This window comes from Protopterus annectens, chromosome 12.part0 (assembly GCF_019279795.1).
Source record: "Protopterus annectens isolate FY-2018-M chromosome 12.part0, PAN1.0, whole genome shotgun sequence".
Classification (NCBI taxonomy): Eukaryota; Metazoa; Chordata; order Ceratodontiformes; family Protopteridae; genus Protopterus; species Protopterus annectens.
In genome coordinates, this window is record NC_056746.1 from 248770420 (window position 1) to 248789911 (window position 19492).

A 19492-nucleotide genomic window follows, 5' to 3' on the forward strand; every position below is an offset into this window, starting at 1 on the left:
GGTATTCTTCACGTCCCACCTTCTTCTTCACCTCTATACCACCAAACTGCCTCCTAATAATGCAAGGCCATCAGCATGCTTCCTCTTTTCTTTTTTTCCCTTCAGCACATAGATTCTATGTGATCCAAGCCTTTTCTCATATTCCTTGGACCCTGCTCCAAACTATCTTTGTAGCCCTCAAATGCATACTGGCAACCAACTGTATGGCCCACATAAGCAATGACTACAATACATTACATAAAATTTCACCAGCTCCTTAGAAAATGGAATGATGGTATCTGCAATGTTGGAGCCCATACTTGGAGCAATACATCCTGGTGGTTGTAAGTTTTTAATCATAGCCCTTTTCACTGTGCAGCGTTACTTGGCTTGGACAATTAGAGATGTCAAGCCATTGAACTGCCAACTATATGCCAACCTGTTAGACATACTAAATCATTCAGGAGACTGCCTACCTCACTTTGGCAACATACCACATAGGTAACACCAGTGAGCAAGCTTATGTTGTGTCTTCTAGCCCAGAGGTGATGTTGGTCATAAAAATGTCCAAAATAGTCAGTCATAAAAGTGAATCCTGGGGCACCTAACTAATCACTCTCTTTTTCACTTGACAGCCTCAACTGCTATACTCTGCATTTTACCAACTAGCACATTCCCTATCCATATAAATTCCTACCAATTTCCTGCAATGAACAATCCTTAAGGCTTTAGAGAAGTCCAACTATACTGCATTCATGAGTTCCCCATGGCAGCAATCTAGTAAAGGAAATGATCAAGCTAGAATAATAAGGCATCTTGTGTGTGATGTCTGCCATTTCACCACACTCCACATTCAAGAACATTTTGTACCTCCCTATAAAAACTCTTGCCATTACATTCCCTGGCTGAAGGTAAGGCTGATCTCTCTGTGACTTATCCATTTCCTACACTGACTCTGATCTGAACACGACGACTACTGCTGTCTTGTCACCACTCTGTAGAAATAATGTGATTCACTCGTCACATATATTGCAATGGTAAGAAATAGAAGAAAAACAGAAAAAAAAACTTATACTTACAATTAAGTATTTCTCTTGCCCATTCACTTGGACTGTGTTAATGGCATAGTAGGAGTATTCCCCAGCAACTTGTTTTTGTTTCTAAATGGTGATAAGAAAATAAATGGTAGCATTTTTTATTCTTTATCTTGCTAATGTCCAAACACATTTTCTATTTTTCAATCATATAAAGTCACTGCTTTTGTTTTAATGTCATTTTAGTTCCTTCAGTTTTAGATATTCTTCATTGTAGAAAAACTTTTTACAATTCCCCTTCCAATACAAAGCATCATCTCCAAATAGCTGTGGAATTCTCCCAAGTAATATATCATGCCTTCAATGAGGCACCTATTCATACACGGATGATGTCTACATACAGTTTGAGTCCTAGATTCACAGTGGCAAAAAGCTCTAGGCAAGGTTACAGAAACATGTAAAATCAGAATGTTCATGTAGACCATTCAGCAAACTTCTGCTTTACAAATGTACAGCTACAAATGAATATTCACCCTCTTGCAATTTAATTAGTGCTAGTGTGCTCACCGCCGAAGTCACTGCCAAGATTTGTAATTGCACTAAACATGTCATAGATACCATTATAATAAAAGAAGACTCCACCCATGTATTACCCTCATAACTGGCTCTACTGACACCTAAACCCATACCTAAAGAAGAGTTGTCAGCACCAATGAAAAACAACATGCTTTAGCGCCAGATTACTGGCCTTAAGCACAATGCTTTCATTTGCTGAGTTTTGTGTCACACACAGTCACTCACACACTCACTCGCTCACACACACACACACACACACACACACACACACACACACACACACACACACACACACACACACACACACACACACACACTCATTCTAAGATTTCTTCTGACAAGTAAAGTAAAAGAACAAAATGAGATGGCATTCTCAAAATCCCAGAGTGACATGGTGGGCTGTTTCACCAGAAGTATCAAATTACATCTTCCAAAGCACTACATTTCATAAGTTTATACTAGGTAATCTGCCTGACAGATTTCGAAGAATTTTTATACTTTAATATATTCAAAAAACTCACAAAATGCTACTATAAAAGCCCTATAAAAACACTAATAATACTAATAAAACACTAATAAAAACACCTAAAGATGCACTGATGTATCTTTATACTTATTATAATGTAAAATGGTGAAATAAATGAATACAAATATAATTGTAAGAAAAATAAAAAACTCTTTAGTGTGGTAACGGGCGATCAACAAGGAAAGGTTTCAGGCTGACCCTATCATTGAGACCATGTCCCAAGTCAGCTCGCAGCCTGATGATCCACTTCCCTTCTTCCCTTTCTGTGAAACCAATGACATTCCCCAGTCTCATGGTGGTGTGTATAAGCTCCAAAACCATAAACATAAAATTATGTGTGGTGCCATGAGTCAAGACATGTCTCGCTAGGGCGTTGTTCTCATTTTCCCTGTTGATGGCATACAAGTGCTCTCTTATCCTCTCTCCCTGAGGGTCCTATTGGTTTTCCCCACATAAAAACTGTTACATTTCTTACAAATAGCTAAATAAACTAGATTCCTAGTCTTACAATCAGCATAATGACTAAATCTGTATGTTACTCATGGCACCACACATAATTTTATGTTGATCGCCCGTTACCACACTAAAGAGTTTTTTATTTTTCTTACAATTATATTTGTATTCATTTATTTCACCATTTTACATTATAATAAGTATAAAGATACATCAGTGCATCTTTAGGTGTTTTTATTAGTGTTTTATTAATATTATTAGTGTTTTTATAGGGCTTTTATAGTAGCATTAAAAATTCTTCGAATATACTGAAGCATTCAAACAATTCAAACATTCTAATGTTTTAACATTTTCAATTTGTTTAATTGTTTCCATGGTGATAGATTGAATTATTGCACCTGATGCATCATTGGTCTAATGGATGACCTGTAATGGTTTTAAACTGGTTGTTTCTTCTGCTTTTGAAGTCTGATGAAGCATCTTGTATAGATGTGAAAGCGCTTACTCATTTGATTAAAGCAGTGTTTTTCTAAAGAAACTGGTTGGCTTCGTTTGTCGTGGAGTACCTGCAGCTTTTTTCTACTTGACTTTGATTTTTTGGCGTTCAGCAGGTACCTTACCCTCAGAGGCTTTTTTGTTTCCACATATTTTTCTCTTTGTATAACGGCTCATTACTATTCTTCCGCGGCTGGTGGTATACTGCTTCCTTGTGTTGATGCACTGCGCATGCGTATGGAACTTGTGTTCCCATGCATACTCAGTACATCAGTGCTACAGAAAGTATGCAACGGAGAAAAGAAGATCTCCTTTGCTCCACTTTTCCTTCCTTTTTTTTTTTTAATTAAAAAAAAAAAGGTTCGGGAAGTTTACGGTAGGACAGAAACAGAATGGAGGAAATACAAGGGAAATCAGGTACGTGTCTTTAGTTTTAAACAACATACTTGATTTCCCTTGTATTTTCTGCATGGTGTCTCTCTCGTACGTCCAGAGTCTGCACTACAAATTTTGTTTTTATTTTTATTGAAAAAAAAGTTAAAATGAAAGAATATATCATTGGAAAAAAGTCTGGGCGACTGGACCTTTTTCCATTGGTATATTCTCAGATTTACAATGGGCACGCTGGTTTGGTTGGCCAATCAGCATGCTCGTTTTAGAATGTTAATGGACAGTCATTGTATAATACATTCTAACCAGTGGTTAGGGCTCAGCTGCTGGTGTCTCTTTTTCAGTGCATTCCACAGTGGCGTGCATCAGACCAAGGAGTCTCCACCCATGCACCGTCTCCCCAGTCCCGCCCCCATGGAATCTGAATACATACAGTTGCAAAACATAGCAAAGACACATTACAAAATTAAACACTTGTCATACTGCAGGAGTATCTAAACACAAGGCAGATGGAAGGTTCATCAAAAAATGTAAGAATGGCAGAAAGGAAGTAAATGATTAATGCAGACTGCCTTCTGGGAGATCAACTCATATTGTCAGCACTTAGCTTTATGCTATTTCAAGAGGCCCTGTACAGGGGATGAGATGCAAAGACTTGTACCTCAACAACCACTCTGAGGAAGAAGCCATATGACTCAGAAAAGAGAAGAGAACTCCTGAGGCTGAATTCCTGAATTAACAAAGTGCCAAGAAATGCCAGACTCCTGTAATCTCAGTTCAAGCAAAAGTGTGAAATGAAGACCAAAGAGATGTAGCACAAATTTCTACAATGGACACATTCTTAAAAAACACATTGTAAGCAAACATACTTCTTATGGATGTGGCTCTGACCCCCATTAGCCGACAGCAAACCACTTGCATAATATCTGCTAGGCCATACCTATCCACACAGAAGAAATGAAGAGCTAGTCATTTATTTACATACCTTTTTTAGATAAAGCCTAAGTTGGCAATGCAAATCGAAGGTATGAAGGACCCCCTCTCCTCATGGATTTTTGATACAGGAAGAAAAAGAAGACTATAAACGGCCTGGTTGAGAAAAAGGTATGAAAAATATGCTCAAAAGAAATGTGGGTTATTTCTGAGGGATACACAACTCTTGGGAAACATCCTGCAAAGCAGAGCTGTAGCTGTGAGATCTTGCATGTACAGGGAATGGTCATCAAAATCTTCAAAAAGGCAAACTTCAAATTTGCTGAATCATAATGTTTGAAAAGAGGACGAGTAAACTTGTCAGACACAACAATCAAAGCACAAGGATGATAAAGGAATCAGTAAAGACAGACACAAAACCCTTTCAGAAGTTGCTGGACAAACTTGTACTGCACCACTCTTCTGGCATCCAACAATACAGGATGCACTGAGACAATGGCAATGGCTAACATGTTGATGGAATAACTGGGAGGCAAGTTAAACAGATGCCTGAAATTCCCAAGAAAATCGTGCAGACTTCATGAATGGGACAGGGAGGATACTACTGCATCTAAACGAGAACCTCTCCCAATTAGCAAAAACAGGTCTGTCAGATGGAAGGCTTCTGATAAGTTTCTATCACTTCCAATAACATCCTCAGGGTGATCCAGTAAGGTCACAGGAACTAAAACAGCAAACAAGCCCAAATATAGACAGAGTTATCATTCCAGCTTATGGAAGCTCCCTTGGTTTGCACTGCCAGAGACTGGACAGCCTGAAACCACACCTTTCTCATCCACGAAGAGACAAGAAGACTGAAAGTACAGATGTGTAAAACTCTTACCATAACTGTAGATGCCCTTCTCTTCAGTGTTCCATTATTCATAATATTAAAGATCCTCTGCCAAGGACAGCCCAATGCCTGGCAGGTATGCCAAAGTCTTTAGGTTGCTTTAAGATATGCAGTACATCACATGTACACTCCTTGCATAGCGTAGGGTATAAAGGTGATGTCTGGACGTACAATCCTCAGAATTGACAGCCTCAGTAGGAATGCTAGTCCAAAGAGGAAAAAATGTACCAGCACATACAGAACATAAATAGACCAGGGGAGGAAGGAGGGAGTGAATACTACATCAATGAAGGAAAGGACATCTACCATTATGGTAAGATTTCACACAACTGTACTAGATCCTTCCAAATCACTTGCAGTGTTCATAACATCATGGAAGATGACCAAATCTCAGAAGAAACTTGGGAGGAAGAAGGACCAGCAGAGCCCTCTAGGAAGCCATGAAGGATGTCCCCAGCAAAAGCAACTCTAGCTCTGGAGATTCTATCCAACTTGTAGTACTTGGTAAATGTATGCACATAAGTCAAGGTAGCTGCCTCAAGAACAGATTTAGTATCCAAACCCTTGAAAAAAACACCAAAAGAAGTCACAGCTCTAGTAGAATGAGCCTTAACAGGAAAAGGAAGGCTCTTACCATGAAAAGAACAATAGAAAGAAATAGCTTTAGAGATGCAAGAAGAAAGAGTTTGCTATAGCTAATCCTAAGGACCCAGGATGAAAGGAAACAAAAAGCTGATCAGATTTCCTAATAGTCTTAGCCTTATCCAAATAAAATCTGAGTTATCTATGCACATCCAACATGTGCAGTACGTTCTCAATGGCAGACTGTGGAGAAGGGAAAAAGTGGGGAAGTGAATAGACTGATTAAGGGACAACTCATTCACCACTTTGGGCATAAAGGAAGGATTAGTACGCAAGGACACCCTGGCCTTATGAAACACCAAAAAAGCAGGACAAGCCAAATGGCTTGAAGCTCAGACACCCATCTGGCAGAAGTAAGGGCTAAGGAAAGAATGGTCTTCCAAGAGCAATATTGCAAGGAAGCTGAAGCTGCAGGCTCAAAAGGAGACCGAGTCAATTTCTCCAAAACGAAATGAAGATCCCAGTGAGGAGGAACAGGCTTCCTGGGAGGCCTAATATGAAGGAAACCTTTAAGGAATTGTTTAGCTTCAAACCTTGAAGCTATAAGGAGGAGATAAAGGCAGACAAGCAGAGACAGCTGATAAGTGGGCCTTAACAGAAGAGTAAGCCAACCCACCATTGAGCAATTCACACAGATAGGAAAGAACCAAAGGAACGTTCATAGGATGTGAATCCAGACTACGGGAAAGACATTGGACAGAAAATCTCTTCCATTTGGATAAGTAGGATTTCCTAGTATTTGGTTTCCCTAGCCTCCTACAGAAAACCCTAAGCACATCCTCAGAAAAAAGTTGTCCGTGTGGAATCAAAATCCTATCACCCACAGTATCAGTTGAAGAGTGGACAGGTGGGGATGGATGAGAAATCCCTTGTCTTGTCTGAATACAGTCAAAATAAAGTTCATTGTCAATCAGATGTACCCATCAGTGCCAGCTGAATGAAATTTCCTTGCTTGGTACCAGTGCAAGATACATAACATATAATTGCCTAATAGTTACTATAGACAGCATATCACAGCTTGTTCATAGGTTCATAGATTAGTACTAAGCTAACTGCCCTTGCGAGCCATTTTAAGCCTAGCCAATTATCCCTTGTGAGACTCAAAAACTGCACCTTCTGTTTGTAAGGCAAATACCTTAACCTTTAGGCCACCCTCCCAACTCCTTGTGGCATACTGATCCTGTTATCTACTGGAATGCTTGACATTTGAGTTCAGCATATGGACAGAAAGAAGAAACTCTTGTTCAGTCAATAATTTTGTAGTGTAAGCTGTGATACTGTCTACCTGAGGAGAGGTGGAAGAACATGCCATGCGCAGGATGGGTGTGGTTGGGTATTATCTTCCTAGCTCTTCCCACACACACAGGCTCATGCAGCTCATCCATGGATGGGACCGAGGAACCCATGATTTTTTCCGCTGTCTTTACTACACTCTGGAGAGCCTTGCTGTCAAGATGTTTTCTAGTTTCCATACCATACGATGATGTTATTACTGAGGATACTTTTGATGGTACCCCTACAGAAGGCTTTGAGGATGATCTGTGCCAGGTTTGCCTTCCTCAGTTTCTGTAGGAAATGCAGATGTTGCTGTGCCTTCTTCACTGTGTGGTTAATGTGAGTCATCCAGCATAAGTCATCAGAGATATGCACCCCTAGGAACTTGGTACTTTTGACTCTTTCCACTGCCACCCCCTTCATCTTCAGAGGCTGAAGTCCACTGTTAATTCTTTGGGCTTGCTTACATACAAGGCCAGACTGTTGCTGTCGCACCAGCCTATCAGATGCTCCACTTCTTCCCTGTAGATTGTTTCCTTTCTGTTCCTGACAAGACCTTCAGCAGTGGTATCATCTGCGAACTTGATGACTTTGCTGGATGCATGCTTGTCCATGCAATCATGCGTCAGCAAAGTGACTAGTAGAGGACTCAGCCCTGTAGGACACCTGTGCTCAGTGTGATGCTGTTTGAACTGTTATTTCCCACACACACCTTTTGCTGTCTGTTTATGAGTAAGTCCAGTATCCAGTTACATAGGAGTGTGTTGATGCCCAGCTGGATCAGCTATGCTGTCAGATTCTGAGGAATGACCGTACTGAAGGCAGAACTAAAATCGATGAACAGCAATCTGACATAGCAATTATTGTTCTCTAGATGGGCCAAGGATTCATGAAGTGCTATAGCTATCACATCAGCTGTGCAGCAGTTAGATATATAAGCAAACTGTAACGTGCCCAGTGTTGCAGGTAGATTTGGAGAGAAATGATTCTTGATTAGTCACTGAAAACACTTCATTACCACAGATGTAACATCAGCTGGTCGGTAATCATTTAGACTTGTTGGTTGAGATTTCTTGGGTAAGGGGATGATAGTTATATTTTTGAAGCATTTAGGTACAATGGCTAGACGCAGGGATATACTGAAAATATCAGCTAGTACAGTGGACAGTTGAGTAGCATATTCTCTAAGAACCTTTCCCATAATATTATCAGAACCAGCTTCTTTTCCTGAGTTTACACTCCCCAGGGTCTTCAAAACATCAGATGTGCCGAGACATAGCACCTCTTCATCCGGTTCGACAGGAGTTTTACTTGCCACAGTGTTGTTATCCATGTCAAACCTGCTGAAGTAGGTGTTTAGTTTATTCAGAAATGCTGTGTTGTTGTCACATGGGAAGGATGCAGGCCTGTAATCGGTTATTGCTTGTATGCCTTGCCAGAGACATCTGGAGTCCCTTTGGTCAAAGATGTGTCCCTGAATTTTATGTCAGTAGGTCCTCTTTGCCTCTTTTATACCCTTACTTAGATATGCTCCAGCCTCTCTTAGGACATCCTTGTCCTTTTATTTGAATGTGTCATTTTGTGTCTTAAAGAACTCATATACTTTGCCAGACAGCCAGGGTTTCTGGTTTGCATGTAAGGTGATCTTTTTGATGACTGTTACATCATCAACACATTTTGAAATGTAGGCCATCACTGATTCTGTATACTCCTCCAGGTCTATATGTTGGTTCTTCTCAGCTGCCTCTCTAAACACTGACCAGTCCTTGCAGTCAAAACAGTCCTGCAGTGCTGAGACTGCTCCCACAGGCCATATTCTTACTTGATTGGTTGTTGGTTTGCCCCATTTTAGCAATGGTTTATATGGAGGAAACAGCATGATGGCCAGACGGTTTGCAGTTGCTGAAGTGTGAATAAGGTACTGCTTTGTAGGCCAGCTTTACGTTTGTGTACAGTTTATCCAGAGTGTTCGGCCCACTTGTTGCAAAGTTCACATACTGATGGTAGTGAGGTAATACAGATTTCAGATCAGCCTGATTGAAATCACCTGCAATTATATGAGCAAACTCTGGGTTATTATTCTGTAGGTCATTTAGGGACAGATACAAAATGCTTAATGTCTTTGTTGGTATTGGCACTAGGAAGAATGTAGACAGCGGTTGAGCTCACTCCACTGAAGTCCCTAGGTAAGTAGAAGGGCCTGCATTTTATTGATATGAACTCTATGTTCTCTGAACAGTGCGAAACGATTTTACAGTTTGTACACCATAGGTTCATTGGTGTGTACTAATGGCCCTGGAGCCTTTACAAGCCTAGCCCATATGATTACCCTGGCATCGTGCCAGCCGACCTTAGTTCACAGTGCCTCTGTCGAGTAGAGCCACTGGAGTGATCCCTGGGGTAAATTTTTTATTTCCCATCCACTCATCAAGATTTCTCTTGAAGAGGGCCAGTGAGGTGCTCTGTTTGACATGTATGGGAAGTCTATTCCATAGCATGGGCAGTCTCTGGGTTATGACCCTGTCCCTCCAGCATGTTCTGTTGATTGTTGATACAGACACACACGCCTCCATGAGATTTGCCACACAGAGACTGAACTCTATCAGAACGAAATAAAGACATCCCTTCTACATATACTGTATTATCATTTACATTGCAGTTCAGCCAATGTTTAGTGAATGCAAGTAAACTGCTACTTCTCACCTTATTTTATGTGGAAAGATCCAACCTTAAGTAGTCCATTTAACTCTCTAGTGAGCGTACATTTTCCAGCAGCATGGAAGGAAGTGCAGGCTTGTGCGGACTTGTTTTTAGTCTGACCTTAATTCCTGCTCTAGAGCCTCTCTTTCTTGATCGTTCACGTCTTTTCTTTTTAATGTGCTTCCCATGTCCTGTTGTCTGGTTTGACAGATTTCTGCAGTTTTTTACCATGTTCCAGTAAGACTCCCAACTGTAGAAGTCCCTGTAGTGTGTTTCACTTTATAGGCCTCACATAGCAAGCAGCTCATCAATCATACAGCATGGCATAATTTGAAATCAGATATCCAAGAGATTCTGAGCACTGTAGTTAAGCACATCTTCATTTTTTGCCATTAAATCTGTTTTTGTTGTCGTTTCCAATGAAAAACAAGACAAGCAGTGCACTTGTGAGAATCCAAAGCAGCCGCTGCCACAAAGGGCGCCGCACTCTGTGAGGTAACTTGTGATGATTACCCTTGGCTAAATGCAGAGGAGGGAACCAATGCCGTCTCGGCCAAAATGGAGTAACCAGCAAGTTTTTGGGAGCATCCTATTGAATCTTGAAAAGGACTTTTGGAATGAGGGAAAGTGGAGGGAAAGCATAGAGAAACATCCCTTCCAAGAAAAAGATAGGCTGTCCACCTTCCAAACCAGAGGACCTGGGACTCTGACACAAAGAGAGTAAGTAGTCTGTTCAAAGGGAGGCAAAAAGATCTACTTGAGGAGTACCTCACTGGTGAGTAATGTCCAGAAACACATCTCTCTGAAGCATCCATTAGTGGGATTGAGTTAAGGACCTGCTCAGAGTGTCTGTCACAACTGGCCTGAGGGAATGTAAACTGCCAGAAGAGTCACTTGACACTGGACAGCCAGATCCCACACTAGGAGTGCTAACTGGCACAGAAGATAAGATCTTGTCCCCCCTTGTTTGTTCACATACCATATCACCTTGGTATTGACTAAAAACACCTTGAGAGGTCCTAAAGAGAAAAGAGGATGAAAAGCCTGAAGCGCCAGCAGAACATCTCTCATCTCTGACACTGATGTGCTCTTTCTGTTGATAAGGCAACCACACACCCTGCACCTTTAGGGAGCCAAAAAATTCTCCCCATCCCACATCTGAAGCATCTGTGAACAGCTCCTGGGAGGGAAGAGGGGGATGAAAGGGGAACTCTGGATTTAGAGATAACTGCTGGAACCACCAGTGAAGTCCTTTCTTGAACTACAAAATCAGGCACCCTACCGAAGTTTATCAGGTTTCTTGGGGGCTGGGAGCAGAGAGTCTGGGGGCCTTACAAGCATTAGAAAATGCATCCAATAAGGCAGCCATAGCAGAAAGTTTAGGAGAATCCATCTGCAGCAACTCACTGTACCTTGAGAGAAGGCAGAAGATGAACTACAAAGTCTAGGGAATGTGCATTTTGAAGCCAAACTGACTTCAGAAACCATTGAAACTTTCTCATATGGAGGTTGGCCAGAGGAAGCATAGGTATGGTGGATGCCATGAACCTCAGAACCCTGAGAAATTCCTTGGCTGTTATAGAGATCAGAGGAAGAAAAGTTTGGAAAAAGAAAATGACAGTTAAAGCCTTGGGAGGAGGCAGGGATGCCAATAAAGGCACAGTCTGAATCCTGCACCCCAGAAACACATGGTTTTGAGGAGTTAAAAAAGACTTCTTGAAGTTTATTGTGAACCCCAGGCTTTGTAGAACAGAAATGGCAAAATGAAGATTTTTCAACAGGATCTCTGGAGAGGATGCCTGAAAAAGAAGGTTGTCCAAGTATGGAAAGACTTGGATCCCCTGAATCTAGCAAAAACAATCACAGTAGCGAGTCATTTGGTGAACACCCTTGGGGGCAGTAGAGAGGCCAAAGCAAAAAGCAGAGAACTGAAAATGCAAAGAAGCAACAAAGAAAAGTAAAAACTTCCTGAAAAGGGGATGAATTGGGGTATGAAGATAAGCATCCTTGAGATCCAGAGACACTACATAAGCCTGTCGGAGCAGAAGAGGGAACAAAATCTGAAGTGGCAAAATCTGAAAGGATGGCACCTTCAGAAAAGTGTTCAGATGAGAGAGGTCTAGAATTGGTTTCCAAGTACCCTCTTTCCTGGGCAACAGAAACATCCTGGAGTAACCCCCCCCCTTTGAGACACAGGCACCTCATGAATAGTACCCTGAGTCAAAAGATCACGAAGCACCTCTGGAAAGAAAGACAGTTGTTCCTGAGGGGACTGAGGAATGCCCATAAAAGGGAGAAGGGATTTCCAGACAATAAAATACCCCTGACGAATGATGGACAGCACTCTGGAATCCTGAGTAATCTGTAGCCAAACAGAAAGAGGAAAGTGGTTGGGAAGAAAAGGACAGTCAGGCAGCACCTGGTTTATCTGTAAAAGGAGACTTCTGAGGCACAGAAGTTTTAGCAGGAGGAGCCCATTTACCACACTTTTTACCCTGGGATGGGGGGTGATTGCCTGCAAAGAAAAGTTGACTTACTGGGGTAATTATACTGGAATTTAGGCACAAAAGAAACAAACACATGTTTAAGTTCCTGTGAAGCCTTACCCTTGTCCTGAAGGGACTTAAAGCAGCAGCAGCAGATTCATCAAACAAGTGCTTGTCATCAAGAGGGGCATCCATTAACTTAGCCTTACTATCACTGGGCAAAGTTTGAAGCCAAAGCCAAGAATACCTACTCAACAATGACCCAAAAGCAGCAGCCCTAGAAGAAACATCTGCAAGCCACCTGGGATGAAGTCCTTAACAGGGAAAGGGCAGAAGTCTTGCCCTCAAAGTCTGAAAGGTCAGAAATAACCTGACAAGCCTGGGGCAACACAGACAACAAATACCTGGACATATGTGTGCTCTGATAATTAATAGCCTTAAAACCCAAGTTGGCAGAAGTATAAACCTTCTTTCCTAGCCTTCCCATGGTCCTGCTATCTTTATCAGATGACAGTAACCTGGGAGAAGGAAGCAATTGAGTGGGCTTGTCCCCAGAGGGGTCAGCAGAAGGACATTTCTACAAAAATCTACAGTCCTTAGGCACCCTACCGAAGTTATCAGGTTTCTTGGGGGCTGGGAGCAGAGAGTCTGGGGCCTTACAAGCATTAGAAAATGCATCCAATAAGGTAGCCAGAGCAGGAGGAACAGCAGAAAGTTTAGGAGAATCCATCTGAAGCAACTCATTGTACCTTTTTTGTATTTTATTTATTTTATTTTATTTTACATTTGTTAACCAGGAAAGTCTGACTGGATACAGGTCCATTTTCAGCGGAGGCCCGGGGAGAAAAGCTCCAAATGTACAAAAACTAGTGTAAATACAGTGAAATTACAGTGAGTTATCACACAACTGAGATTTTTTTAACGATATGTACACACAGGTACATGTTTTTCTCACATACACACAGCAAAGGTTGGAAGCAAGTAGCTGAGAAAGAAATAGTTAAAGATTTCATCTGAAAAAGGAAAACACATATTAAGGTGGTTATCATACATGGTGTAGTGTTGAATTCAAATCTTTCCAGTAGGTGGGTGATGCACAGAATTTTAAACAGAGAGTCAGAGTTTTATTCTTGTAGTGAGGTTCTCATTTATGAATTATGTATGAGTGGGGGCTAGTCAAGGTCTGTACAGGGACAAAGCCACTGCAATTTTAGGTATTTCCTAAGGGATGTTTTGAATTGGGATAAGGAGGAGTCACAGTGTTAGTACCTCAGAAACCTGAGCACAATCCCATTTAAAGAACTTCTAAGTTCTAAAATACAATTTAATTTATTTCAAAGGGGAACTGTACCATCAAGTTAGAGGTGTAGCGATGAGCACAGCATGTGCGCCCACCTATGCCAACCTAATTCTTGCTAAATGGGAGGAAAAATATGTTACAGACTCTATTTACAAGAACTGTTGGAATTTTTATAGAAGGTTCCTGGATGACATCTGTGTCTTTTGGGTAGATAAGAACAAAATACAGGAATTTGTTGATTTCTTAAACAAAACTGCCTCATTTCTTAAGTTCACCTATGATGTTTCTAATGAAAGATTACAATATTTGGACATTGAAATTCATAAAGAAAACAACATGTTTAACTCAAAGGTGCATAGGAAAAGCACCTTCACTACTTCATACTTGCATTATAACAGTGCACATCCCTATCACTACAAGAAAAACATTGTGAAGGGTCAGTATGTAAGGGGCATGTCGAATGACCTCTGATACAAGAGAGTTTATGAAGGAATGTAACTTTCTTAAAGGATTGTTAGAATTTAGTAATTTTAGTAATATTATATTGGTTACCCTTGATGTGGTTGCTCTATTTACGTCCATCCCAAACAATAAAGGGTTAGATATGGTGAAAACTTTAATGACAGAACAAAAATTGGTGGATAAAAATAAAGCAGATTTATTATGCAGGCTGTTGGAAATAGTTCTTGATAATAATATTTTTCTATTTCAAAATATTTGCTACAAACAAACAACTGGCGTAGCAATGGGTACTAGCTGCGCCAATACATATGCTAACTTGGTAATGGTAGCCTGGGAGTTAGAACATCTGCTATTAACCACACAAATATATTATATGAGATGTCTTTACTACGATTTCATGAGAGAATTAATAATAGTATTGACTTTTTAAATTTCACCATGAAATACTCCTGGGAAAATATAGATTACTTGGATGTTACTGTCCTTGTTAAACAAGGGATTTGTAGCAGTATGGCATACAGGAAACCCTGTTACAAACCATTCTATTTACACAGGGACAGCATGCATAATCCTAGCGTCTTTCACAATATTGTGAAAGGGCAAGCAATGCGTACTTCGAGATTGTGCTGTAACCAGGATACATATGATAATGAATTAATTAAACTGAAGCCAAATTTTGTTAGAAGAGGCTATGATGAATTTGAAATAACAAAATTCATAAGCAAGTGGACTTGCAAAGAGGAGGTCAAGCGAAACCTTATTTTTCACATAGACTAAGAGATTCCCAGAATATAAGTTCTAAAACAGTACCTACTAAATTACCCATTATCTTACCTTATGCTATGAATGTGAATGAAATAGAACAGATCATAGCTCAAAATTGGCATATTTTGTTAATAGATGATCTTACTGCAAGTATAGTGGGTAGACAACCGACTTATGTTTATAAGAATAAAAAATGTTTAAAACATCATTTATGTTACCCTACCACTCTGACAGAGAGTAGAGATGTGATGTGGTTAGGTACAAGAAAATGTGGTAAATGTGCACAATGTCAATACATTGATGAATCGCGATTTTTTAGGCACCCTGATACTGGTTATTTATGGGAGCTAAGAAACTCTAGCACTTGTACATCAAAAAATTTAGTGTATATAGCCACCTGCATGGAATGTTATTCATTCTATGTAGGTAAGACCAATAGCTCCCTTCGTGAACGAATTAGGGATCATATGTATTGTACATCCAAGGGATTCATTTATACTGTCCTAGCGAAACATACTTTATATCTAGGAGAGAAACATCAGTTTCAGTTTCAAGTACTGCAGTTACAAGAAATGAGCGTAAGAATGGGTGATTTAGTTAATAATACAGAAACCTTAGAGAGTAAATGGATTTTAAGGCTACGTGCACATAGGGGGCATGGTCTCAATGACACAGTCCCTTTAAAACTCATACTAAAAAGTACAAGGGTTAAAATGAAATTAATTATTTTTATAATGATATATATATATTTATTCATATATATATATATATATATATATACTGTCATTAAGGTATTTCATTGTTTAATATTGTATTATATTCTGTCCTTACTGTTATGTTATGATAGTTACGTTTTTATTGCATTGCATGCATTTTATTGAGCACTTTGTGCTTAGGGTTTAGTTTAGCAGTTGAAATCTACTTCCAAATGAACTGAATGATTAACAGCCTTGTTTAATTGATTAACTGATTGTTTTAGCTTAACCATAGGCTATCTTTTAATTGTTTTAGTGTTTCAGTTATTATTTAAATAAGGAATAATGGACTTTTGAATATACGTCTGATGAAGCAGATTTTTATTGCCATGAAAGCGCTTACGTTTCTTTTGGCCTAATAAATACTTGGATTTTTTACATTAATTTTATCCTGTATCAATTCTAGTTGCACATTTTTTGTTTTAGAAGGTATTAAAAAAGAAGCTAGAGGGTGACAATGGGAAGAGAGAATAGAATATAAAGAACTTTGGTGGCAGATAACATTACAAGCCACCTCTCCTCCAGGCTTGCATGAAAGCACTTCCATTGTACCTCTTTTAAAATTAAGGGCAGCAAAGTTATAAAATAAAATAAAAATATTTTGCATGCTTTTAAGTTTGTATGTTTTTAATGGATTCTAACAGTAGTTATTGTATCAGGCTTGCAATTTTTAAATTTCACCACTAGAGGGAGCCAAAGTATTGTTTTACATTCATTTCTAAGCTGCTGACATTTATTTTTTTATGAAGCTTTTAATTTTCCCTTATAGGTTCATAGGTTCATACTAGGCTATCTGCCCTAGGGCATTTATAAGCCTAGCCAGAGTGTGTTTGGCTTTCGCCACCCATTTTAAATGAATTTTGCTATGCCCTTTTTCGAAGTTAGTATATGTGCCTCTGTCTAACAGTGACACAGAAGTGATACCCAGGGTAAACCTACCATCTCCCATCCACTCATCAAGATTCCTCTTGAAGAGAGTCAATGAGGGACTCTGCCTAACCTGGACTGGGATTTTATTCCAGAGTGAAGGGAGCCTCTGGGTTATGAATCTGTCCCTCCAGCATGTCCTATTTATTTCAGTGCTGAGGTTCAAGTCTCTCGAGCGCGTAGCTCGATGGGATTTGGATTTTCTGAGGTGCAGCATGTCCATTAATTCCGGGTTGCACATGGCTTTATACGTCAGGCACAGATCGCCACTGAGCAGGCAGTGTGCCACTGAGTAGAGCTGGAGTTTCTTTAACCGGGCAGCATATGGCATCTGTTTGAGCCCTTTGATCCTCTTGGTGAGGTACTTTTGGGGTCTTTCCAGTTGCTGCAGGTGTCTGGTAAGATACATCCCAAAAGGGGCATTGTACTCAATTATGGGCCCGATGAGGGATGAGTAAAGAGGCACGATGACCTCCCCTGATCTAGATGTGAATCCCTTCATGATTAGGTGGGCTATATAAAATGTTTTTCTAACCACTTTGGCCACGTGGTTGTCAAATGAGAGATTGCTATCAACTTGGGTCCCCAGGTCCCTAATTACTTCTTCCATACTTAATGGATTATCACCTATGTGGTAATTTGTGGGCACTTTGTGGGCCTTCCTTAACTTAATGTTATAATTCTGTTCAAAATGGTCCTCACTTGAATTAAATATGCAATAATTTTGGTACTTATGTATTATTGCAACCACGTAAGTTCCGACTGAAACTACAAGGCATACCATTAGGCGAATTAACTGTCAGAATTTCGCAAATGTTAAGCACCCCGTAGGAAAGTTATGGTCGTGTGCCACATTAGACAATAAAATATGCATGCTGTAAACAGCAACTGACACCAGCAGAATTAAAAAAAAAATGGTTTATAATTGTTAAGTCCGGTAAGGTCTCCTTAAGCTGCTGTAAAACATGTACAAACTTGTTGTGACAATAACAGGAGTTGCTTTCACATGTGTTTCCTGAAGGATACGAATTCTGACATTGTAAAATGTTATTTATTGACTTCACTGCAAAGTACTTTATCAGAACCCCCCCCCCCTATGTTTACTGCCCTGCTGTCACCGTCCGTTAACTGTTTATGCTTTTAAAAGCCAACAAAAATGTTGACATTTTCCTGTAAGTGACACTACATGGAGCACATAAAACCCCATATAGTACACAAAATTATGATCGTCCCATCAATCAAACCCTGAAATTATGTGCTACTGACATGGATGGTAACATTGTCCTCTCCATATCTGGTCCATCCATTTGTCTAGCAGAAAAATAAGGTGAGTACGATCTCAGAAGCGATCCCTTGGGAAAAGAGACACTTGCCCTGCTCGGAATGTGGTTGCGATAATACGCAAGTACCATCATTTTTAATCAATTGTTTTATACAGGTTTTTATAGGTTTTAAAGTGCCTACTATATTGGTTTTAATTTTAACTCTTATTTATTCATTAATATTTAGGAGTATTCATGAGTCATTTTATTGAATGTTTTTATTGGTCAGTTTGTTCACTAGCAAGATATTTAACCTGTCAATTTAGCTCAGAATCACATCTGATGAAGTGTTTGAAATGAAAACACTGTATTTTAATTGTCTGCGTTTATGTGTTTATTGTGTGTTTTGTGCACATATTAAATTGGTTTTAAAAGGTTTCCGGCTGGCTTCTGGTCTATTGGTACCTTGGATTTGGTTATTGGTCTCATTTTGGTACCTTGTGGCTGTTTTTTCTTGTTCTTTTTTGGTGTTTAGTATTTTGTTTTTTTCTACAATGGGACATCCGTCTTATAAAATCTGGAAGGCTCTGACCTAGGATGGTCTTTCAATGAGGGTAGTAGGGACTTCTCTAAGATCAGAGGAACTCACCAGCCCCCTTGGAGATAATCAGTCATGATTCCCCCTGAGCATCCGAAGCAGACATCTACAATGCTTCCTCAAATGTGCTTAAAGTCAGTTCCACGCCGGCCTCCAACCCTATCATAAGCAGAGGAATCCAACGGCACAGCCAAACAAATCTCCAGGCATTCGCTCACCTTGGGACAGATGTCCACCAGAGGCTGCACAGCAGAATATTCCTGCCTAGACTTCTTGGCCTTCTTCCCTAAAGGCTGATCCTCAGAGTGAGAGGTTTTCTCCATCGTATCTTTCGTGAGAAGCTTAAGACGTTGATTCTCAAGACAAAGCACCAAAGAAGAGAGTCCACTACGCAGGGTTTTAGGTACAAAAGCCTGACAGATAGAGGACATATGGTTGTGCGTGGTGATCTTTATGGGGAATCTGTCTTCCACACTGGCATTTATCCTTCTTGAACAATTGCAGAAACACAAAAAACAGATACTGGAGTAAGGCACAGCAAATCAGGGGAGCCACAATATATGAAAAAGCCATTTTATTCTAAAAAATAGTCTTGTTTAAAACACCAGAAAAAAAAAACACTCTAAAAAAAATTTGTTAAGCGCTTTCGTCTGTCAAATCAGAAACTTCTTCAGAACATCTTTTTACTGCTCAAACTTTGTTTAAAATACATGAAACGCCACCAAACTACACAAATTGACCAACCAGCTTCCTATAATACAAAGATATATATGCAAGTACTGAACATGTATTAAATATTTAAAATGACTATCCACACTAATTAAAATATAAATTTGTATAGAAGTATTTTAAACCTTTCTAATACCAGTTAATCATGGAGAAACCATATAAAAATACAGACATTTAAACATTTGTAATATTTAGCACAACACATATTTCACCATCATTTTATCTTTCCATAGCTTTTAGTTTTAAGAATCATTTAAACCAGGCCACTGTGTGGGGTTAGTTTTAAGTTGCCATGTTGCTTCTTGTTTTTCCA

General features: G+C 39.8%; 1 protein-coding gene across 1 annotated transcript in view; it reads right to left on the minus strand.

Annotated features, from left to right (window-relative positions):
* LOC122816485 (mitochondrial Rho GTPase 2-like) overlaps positions 1-19492 on the minus strand; it is a gene marked incomplete in the record, with an annotated part of 1688264 nt that overhangs the window by 287052 nt on the left and 1381720 nt on the right. Inside the window, 1 exon segment of the mRNA XM_044089310.1 lies at positions 1059-1139. Within this exon segment, the coding sequence (XP_043945245.1) occupies positions 1059-1139 (81 nt within the window).